Source organism: Gossypium hirsutum, chromosome A12 (assembly GCF_007990345.1).
Source record: "Gossypium hirsutum isolate 1008001.06 chromosome A12, Gossypium_hirsutum_v2.1, whole genome shotgun sequence".
NCBI lineage: Eukaryota > Viridiplantae > Streptophyta > Magnoliopsida > Malvales > Malvaceae > Gossypium > Gossypium hirsutum.
This window is the reverse complement of record NC_053435.1, coordinates 18187538-18196537: the sequence shown is the minus strand read 5'-3', so window position 1 is coordinate 18196537 and position 9000 is coordinate 18187538. Positions and strand designations below refer to the sequence as shown.

The window sequence follows — 9000 nt, the reverse complement described above, 5'->3', positions numbered from 1 at the left end:
CATCTATTTTATATTGATTAGGATAAGGTGTTTCAATCCTACTAGAATATGGCTTTACAAACCTATAAATAGACATAGTTTATTCCTCTTGTATTGATTCAAATTTTTCGACATAGTGAATTTTCTTCTCATCTGCCCGTGATTTTTTCCCCGAAAGGGTTTCCACGTAAAATTTGTGTGTTCTTTATTTTATTTTATTTATTTTTCTCAGTAAATTTACCTGAAACCCGACTCTGACGCGATTCAACAATTTTTGTAATTTCACATGACTTAATTGAAAAGAATTCAACCCCAACTGATCGGGTCAGGTTGAAATCCATTAAATTTAGAGTTTTTCTTTATCATCCCTACTTTGAATTTTTTCTTTTTTTGGTGAAAACCTACTTTGAATATGTTAAGTAAATCATTGTAAAAAAATTAATTAGGTAAGTAGAAAAAAAGGTATAATAACCAAATTGTGAATTAAGCATTTATTTATCAAATATAGAGAACCTCTCTTTCTTCTTTCTAACAAAAAGGGAAAAAATAAGTTTCTAAATTAAAGTTTATGGATTGAGGCAGCATGGACAAGATAAAACTCAAAAATTGAAAGCCTCTAGGGCTCGAGTTTCCTGGTTTAATTCAACCACATATATCTCTAACTTGGATCAATAATCAGCTTTCAACCATGGTTTCGTTCTTGGACTGTCTAGCTTAAGATGCCATTTTTTTCCAACTTCTCTTTTCTACCTTGATTATTGTTGTTTTGTGAACCTCCACGAAAGACCTTTCAAGTTCATTATAAATGAACCAAACCCATAACATTAAGCTCTAACAAAAATAATGGCAGAGGCGGAGAATAAGAACCATTTTGTTCTGGTACATGGGATATGCAATAGTGCTTGGAACTGGTTCAAGCTCAAACCCCAACCAGAGTCAGCTAGTTGTAGGGTCACACTGCTTGACCTTGCAGCATCTGGCATAAACATGAAGGCAATCCATGATGTTCGTACATTTGAGGAATACAGTAGACAATTGTTGGCGTTTTTGGCATCGAACAGGCTATTGTTGTTGGGCACGGCTTAGGAGGCCCGAATTTGGCCCTCGCCATGGATTTGTTCCCTCACAAGATATCAGTTGGCGTTTTCTTATCAGCTTTCATGCCTAATACTATACTCCAACCATCATATCTCGTGGATAAGGTCCTTATAATCTTGTTAGGAGTTTTTTTAAATATTAAACATATCCATGCTATGTATGCCAACACAATTCTAAATAACAGAAGACTATTGTATTTTCTCTTTCTTTGAAGTGTCTAGCGGAAGGCTCACAATAGACTTACCTGTAGTATTTTGAAATAGTAACAATTGGCAGCCTAGAAGAGACTTTCACGATAACAATAATGGGTCCAAATTTCTTGAAATCCAGGCTCTATCAGGTATCTCGTGTTGAGGTAAACAGTCTCTCTGTGTATTTTGTTTTAAGATATTTCCTTTGCAAGTGAAAGATTGTTGGGTTTTTTTCTAAGAACCTAGAACTGGTGAAAACACTGGTGAGGCCAGGATCATTGTTTCATCAAGATCTGTCAAAGGAAAAGACGTTGTCGGATGAAGGGTATGGATCAGTGACAAGGGTTTTTTTTTGCGATAAGGATCAAGCCATGAACATCAAACTCAAACGCTGGATGATTAACAACAATCCCCTTAAAGCTGTGTTGGAGATCAAAGGTGCTGAGCATATGCCAATGTTCTCCAAAACCAAACAACTTTGTAACGTTCTGATGAGGGAAAAAGAATTCGAAATAGAAGGATTGAAGAGAAGGAAAAGAGAGAAAAGGAATCAGAGAAATTGAGGAAGAAAAACTGTGTTGTATATTCTCAACTGCTTCATCCCTTTCTAATTGGTCATTAAAAGGGGTGAGTAACGGCTAGGAATTGACAACCTGGCAACTAACAGAAATAGGCTCAATCCGTATCGTTTCACTTAAACGGTCACTTACCCTAAACGATCCATTTTGAGTACTGATCTAATTTACCCCCTTACACGCACCGTTTCATTAAAGCACTCAGGCACAAAACACAATGTTTTGTTACAATAACTAAAAATAACAGAAATGCAAAACATTTGATCGTTGCCACTAATTATTCCATATCAAGTAGTCCCCTCTTGAACAAGATCCTTGCCCTCAAGGATCAAACATTGGATAACTCAATCAACCTGTCCCAAGTTAAGTCTTTAGGGAAGGTGTTGGCCCATTCCACTAACACCTTAGTAGTTATCTAGTTCCCTTTTTTTTAACTATTCTTCTATCTAGTATTCGAACTAGTATCTTGACAAGAGTGGCATCAGAATCTATAGGAGGTAATGTGGCAGAACTAAGAGCTGAGCCAATATGTTTCTTAAGATAAAACATGTGAAAAATGGAGTGAATACGAGCATCAGTTGATAAACTCAGTTTGTATGCAACCTTTCCCTCTTGGCTGCCACTGGATAAGGCCTAAAATAGCAAGGTTAGAGCTTTTGATTACCCCTCTTCCTAATAGAGTGTTGTCTGTAGGGTTAGAGCTTCAACTAAACCAAGTGCCATACTTGAAACTCTTTTTCAAATCTCCTCTTATCCGCCATCTACTTCATTCTCTCATGTGCCCTCTTTAAATGGAACCTTAACAAACTCTTAGTTGCTTCTCTCTACTATAAACCTCAATCTACAGTTGCAACTTAGGAGGATCCAGCCAGATAGGGTATGTGATGAAGGGGTTCCTGACCCTATAGTGCCTCATATGAGGTAGTCTATATGGTACAATGGTAAGTGGTATTATACCATCATTCAGCTAGGGGCAACCATAGGACCCAACCAGAATGCCTCTCCCCTAACATGCATCTCACTTAGTATTTCAGTCTGGCTATCAATTTGGGGGTGATAAGTAGTGGAGATATGAAGCTTGACCCCTATCTGTTTGAATAAGGCTTGCTAAAATGAATTGATGAACACCTTGTCTCTATTAGAAACGATGTATTATGAAACTCTAGTAAGCTTATAAATATGATATAAGTACTATTGAACTAAAGTGAGAGTAGTAAAAGGGTGAGATAGGGCTAAAAATGGCCATATTTAGTGAGCGTGTCAATTACTACAATGATGGTGTCCTTCCCTTTTGACATTAGTAGTCCTTCAAAAAAATCTAATCTAAGAGCTGCCCATGCATAGTCAGGAATGGGGAAAGGTTGTAACAAGCCTGGAGATGTTGAGTTATCATACTTATATCTTTGACAAATAGCACATTCCCTCACCTACTATTTTACATCTTTTGAAAGGCCCTTCCAATATAAACTCCCTAAGAGTCTATGCCTTGTTGCATGTACTCATGAGTGTCTCCTATAGCTCCACCATGAAATAAATAAAAAAATAATCTTCCTCAACTTGAAATAATTACCAACTACTACATTCCCTTTTCTTCTTAAAATTTTACCATCCTAAGAATACTTGGGATGGAGTTGAGGATTCTGCTAAAATTCAAGACATATCTTTTGCAGAGTAGGATCAGTTAAACAAGAATCAAGGATTTGTTCCCATACCTCAGACCAAGAGACACTTCCAATACACTGTAGCAATTGGCTTTCATGTGAGTAGTCTCTTTTGGACAATGCATCAGCATCTTTGCCACCCATTTCTGCTGATAGGGTGTGATGGTCTGTTTATCAGAGAGAAATCGCAGGCTTTGGTTGCTAGTCTTAATGTGAAAGTGTCTACAAACTAAGTATGCGTGTCATTTTTTAACAACTAGCAACACCTTTAGCACCTTCTTGTCATAAATGGATAAGGCTTGATGTCTGACCCCTAGACCCTTACTAAGAAAAGAAATAAGCCTCATCTTCTATTGCAAAGCTGCTCCTAATCCTTGACCACTGGCATCAGTCTCTACACAGAATTCCTCCTTGAAATCTAGAAGAATTAGTTATGGTGCTTGGGTAATTGTTGTTTTGAGCTGTTCAAAAGCTTCTAGTACACTATTAGACTAATTCCAAACCAACTCCTTTAATAGGACTATTAAGGGCTTGGGTAATTGTTGTTTTGAGCTGTTCAAAAGCTTCTAGTACATTATTAGACTAATTCCAAACCAACTCCTTTAATAGGACTATTAAGGGCTTGGCTAATACCCCATATTGTCTTATAAATCTTCTATAATATCCTGATAGTCCCAAGAATCTCCTCAAATCCTTAACCGATTTAGGTGTGGGCCAATTAAGGATCCCTTCAACCTTTGTTGGATCCATAAAGACTGGCCCTCTAAAAATTATGTGCCCCAAATATTCCACATAAGTAGTACCAAAACTACATTTCCCTTTCTTAGCATATAACTGACGGTGCCTTAAAATACTCAAGACTTACCTCAAATGCCTTAAGTGTTCTGACCAACCAACAGAATACACTAAAATATCATCAAAAAAATACTAAAACTGACTCTCTCAACAAGTGTTTGAAAATTTCATTCATTAAGGACTGAAAGCTTAAGGGTGCATTGGTCAGGCCAAATGGCAAAACTAAGAACTCATAGTGGCTCTTATGAGTTTTAAATCTTCCCACATCCTGATCTAGTGGTAACTAGACCTCAAGTCTAACTTTGAAAAATAAACAGCTTGCCCCAACTCATGGAAGAGCTCCTAAATCACTGGTATTGGAATATTTTCCCTTGGTAGTTAATTGATTAAGCTGCCTATAATCCACACATAACCTTCAACTACCATCTTTCTTTTTCACCATGAAAATTAGTGATGCAAAAAGACTATCACTATCCCTCACAGTCTCATTTTGTAACATTTCCCTAATAAGTCTTTCTTTTTCATTCTTTTGAACAGCAGATACCTATAAGGATTTACCTTGACCACCTAGGATTCATCTTGGAGGGGTATCTTATGGTCTTGCATTTGGCAGGAGGTAACCCTGTATGTAGCTAAAATGCATATTCAAATTTAGCTAGGAGCAGCTCTATATGCTTATGCAAGGGCTGAAATGGCAATGTCAAAGTTAGCTAGTTGGTGGTAGTGAGTAACATATGACTGAGGCTATATTTCAACATATTGCAACACTTGGACAGCTGTGCACCAGATAAAATATGAAGACCACCAGGAAGGACTCCTTGAAGAGTAAAAGACCTTCCTAGATACTTAAATTGTATGGTCAGAGAAGAGAAGTTTTAAACAATTGATCCCAGTGAAATAAGCCACTCGATACCAAGGATCAAATCACAACCTTTGATAGGGAAAAGTATAAAACTAATAAAAAACTTGTACCTTATGCTTCTCAGATCAACATACACCTTGAGTGGCCAGCTAAACACCATTAGAAACAATCACTTTGAGCTGGAAAGATGGATCTGTTGAAAGGTTTAACCTCATTATCATTTTGGAATCTACAAAATTGTGGGTACAGCCAGAGTCAACCAAAATAATAGCCTCCAAGTGACCAATTCTAACTAAAAAACCTTATTGTATTGTGGCCTTGAGATCCATTGAGGGCATGTAGGGACAACATTGGACCTATTGATTTAACTTCAAGTTTTTTGGATTCCAATTTCTTATGACAGTCTTGAAACTCTTTAGAAGAAAGGCTCTTAAGTTCAATGTCCTGCTCAAGTTAGGGCTGAACAACCAATTGATAAACCTGAGATCTATTACATTTATGCCCTGGTGTATATTTAGAGGCACACTAGAAATATAACACTTTCTTCCTCCTCTCTTCCATTTCAGATTGGGAGAGGGCCTTAAAAGGTGTCTTATTACTAAGGGCTGTGGAAAAATAACCTCCTGAGGCAATGGAGTTTCTGGTATGACTTTATCCTTTAACAGTATGGAACAATGGCTTGGAGTAACCAGAGTTTCCTCTTATAGGAACACTTTTTTTAAAAGTAGTGTTTACAATACCCTCCACTTGTTGAGCAATCATAAACCCCTCTACTAGAGTTGTAGGTTTAAATAATCTCAAATATTGTCCTATCTCTGATTTAATATTATTAATGAAAATGCTCAATACATAACTTTGTGGTAAATGTAACTGGTTCAGAAACTCAAAAAATTATCATGATAATGATCAATTATGCTTGTCTGCTTGAGAGATATCAACTCGATCATGGGGCCCAAAAAATTGTTGGACCCAAATCTTTCTTGTAGTCCCCTAGCATACACCTCCCAAGTAAGTTGATGCAGACCACCATGCCTTTGTGCAAAGAAATAATGCCAAAAAAGGGCTTCCCCCATTAGATGCAACATTACTATCCTGACTTTAAACTGATCCCCCACATTTTCACCCTAAAAAACTACTTGAGTTTGGACCACCAACCTCAAAAATCTATCCCATTGAATCGAGAGTAGTGCAGTTGAAATATTTTCCCCATAGTGTCCACTGTGTTGGCTCGAGAATAAGTGCCAAAATACCCTAAATATGCTACTGGTGACAGATAAACTATCTTTGGGTGGAAACCTAGTGAAGGTGTTCCCAGAATACCTTTGCCTCTATCTTAAACCATTCCATGAGCACACGTTGCTAACTGTCTAAAATATTTCTCAAAAGTGAGTGCAACTCAGATCTAATTTCTCCTTTGAATTTATCGCGAAGATCCTTGAAACGAGACTCCAATTTGGTGTCAAGTTTGATGAACTTTAGTTGCAACTGAGACATCTCAAATTTCAGCAAACCCATCTCTTTCTGTAGTCGTATGGTTACTCTGTCGTTGGCTATGAGGACCGTCAAGCTCTGATACCTTTGATGAGGGAAAAAGAATTTGAAACAGAAGGATTGAAGAAGAGAAGGAATAGAAAGAAAAGAAATAAGAGAAGTTGAAGAAGAAAATATGTGCTATATATTCTTAATTGCTTCACCCCTTTCTGATTGGTCATTAAAAGGGGTGAGTAATGGCTAGGAATTGACAACCTGGCAACCAATAGAAATAGGCTCAATCTGCACCATTTCATTTTAATGGTCACTACCCTAAACAACCTATTTTGAATATTGATCTGATTTCTTCTCTTCCACACACCATTTCATTAAAACACTCAAACACAAAAGACAACGTTTTGTTACAAAAACTAAAAATAACAAAAATGGCAAACAATTTATGGTTGCCACTAATTATTCCATATCATATTTTCTTCGAGATTGCCAACAAGTTATGGCATTGGTTGTTAATGAATAAAATCCATTACGAGCTAATGATAATGTACTAATAATCTTAAGACATGTTGTGGCATTTTTTTCATAGAAAATAAAGGGTCTATTTTTATTCAATCGTTTCATTAGTCATCAATATTATTCTGCAATTTCTTGGAGGCAAGAACATTGTTCTTGATGCAGAAAAGACAGAATTCGATCATTGTAATCGGAGAGAAAAAAATGAAAAGTTCTCTTACCTCAGGAGTGTTGAAAAAAATAATGATTCAAAATATTATTTCTGCTATAATTAGTATATGTTTTTATCTTTATCAGTTAGTGGGTATTAAGAAAATCATATTCTGATTTGGTTGTTTAGTTATTAGTTTTATCTGACACCAAATCTGATCATGAGTTAGTATTCCTAATTTTTAGCTTTTTTTAGTTACCACTAGCATTATTTAAACCATGTACTATTTTCTTTTTCATTGAAAAATAAACAATGCATTTTCTATTCTGTCATTTACTCTTCTCTAATCATTCTTTCTTGGGTGTTTTACCAATATTTGTAGTATCAATAAATTAGGTTTTGATCCCAAATTGAGTGATTCATGGTGAATAGTGGAACCAACCCAGCAACAGAACCGTTAATCCCAATTTTCAAAGGTGAAAATATCATCTTTGGAGTCTCAAGATGAAAACAATGTTCAATTCTCAAGAATTTTGGGACTTGGTGGAACATGGCTATGAAGAGCCTGATCCGACACCAGCAGAGCCTAACCAACGATTAAAAAAAATCATAAGAAGGATGCAAAAGCACTAATACTTATCCAGTCAGCACTTAAGGATGACATATTTTCTTGAATTTTAGTAGCAGACACCTCCAAACAAGCATGGGAGATTTTAAAGCAAGAATATTTGGGCGACAAAAAGGTAATAACTGTAAAATTACAAACTCTTCATTGTGATTTTGAGACTTTAATTATGAAAGACAAAGAATCAGTGCAACAATTCTTGTCTAGAGTATCTGGGATTGTTAATCTAATGCTATCTTATGGTGAAATTTTGAGTAATGAAATTGTTGTGAGCAAGGTGTTAAGAAGCTTAACATCAAAGTTGGAATAATTTTGTTGTTGCAATTGAAGAAACAAAGGACTTGTCCACTTATACTTTTGATGAATTGATGAGTTCTTTGATAGCCCATGAAGCTAGACTTAACAGGTCTCATGAAAACACTGAGGAAAAAATATTTCAAGTGAAGGAAGAATCCTTTAAATCTAGTCTAGTAAACCTTACAAAAGTTTAATTTAGTGCAGATACTATACCAAAATAGGACACAAAAAAGTTGATTGTTGGGCCAAACAAAGAGAAGAACAAAAGTAGACTCATTTTACCAAGAATGTAGAAAAGGAAACCTCATTGTTCATAGTCCTTTCTCTAATTCATTATGACAAAAATAGCAACGATGTATGGTTTTTAGACAATAGTTGCTCTAATCATATGTCTGGAAACAAATCTTTCTTCAAATAGCTTGACGAATGTAGTGCCCTAAATATTTATTAACTTGTTTGTGTGTTGTGATGCATAAATGCATGCTTGCTTCAGTGGTTAAGTGTCTTGAGGAGTGTTGGAAAAGTCCTGGGGTCAAGCTTTGGCTTGTGTAAAAATTTTACTTTTTCCTTCAATAAGCCATGTCTCTTGGCAGTAGGTTTCTTAAATAAATATGGTAAGGATGTGTCATAAAAAACTTACTGGTCAAGGGGATAGGGGCATGTTACTTCTTCTAGGAGACCTGAGTTCGAGTGCTTGCATGCGCAAAGAGATTAATATTTTTGCTGAGCTGGATGGCAAGAGGTTGTGTTTCAGTAAAAGTTTGA

The 9000-nt window shown here is 36.1% G+C and overlaps 1 protein-coding gene across 1 annotated transcript; it reads left to right on the top strand.

Moving 5' to 3' along the window:
* Positions 1–1381: 1381 nt before the first annotated feature.
* Positions 1382–1831, top strand: LOC107921599 (methylesterase 1-like). Its single transcript, XM_016851433.1, has 2 exons — positions 1382–1417; positions 1508–1831. The coding sequence occupies exons 1-2, from the start codon at positions 1382–1384 to the stop codon at positions 1829–1831; spliced, it is 360 nt and encodes a 119-aa protein (XP_016706922.1).
* Positions 1832–9000: the final 7169 nt, after the last annotated feature.

Bases quoted from the DNA above. Each gene is read 5' to 3' on its own strand.
- LOC107921599 (XM_016851433.1), top strand. From the start codon at position 1,382: ATGGGTCCAAATTTCTTGAAATCCAGGCTCTATCAG. The intron at 1,418-1,507 runs GTATCTCGTGTT...TTTTTTTCTAAG, and splicing joins TGAAATCCAGGCTCTATCAG to AACCTAGAACTGGTGAAAAC.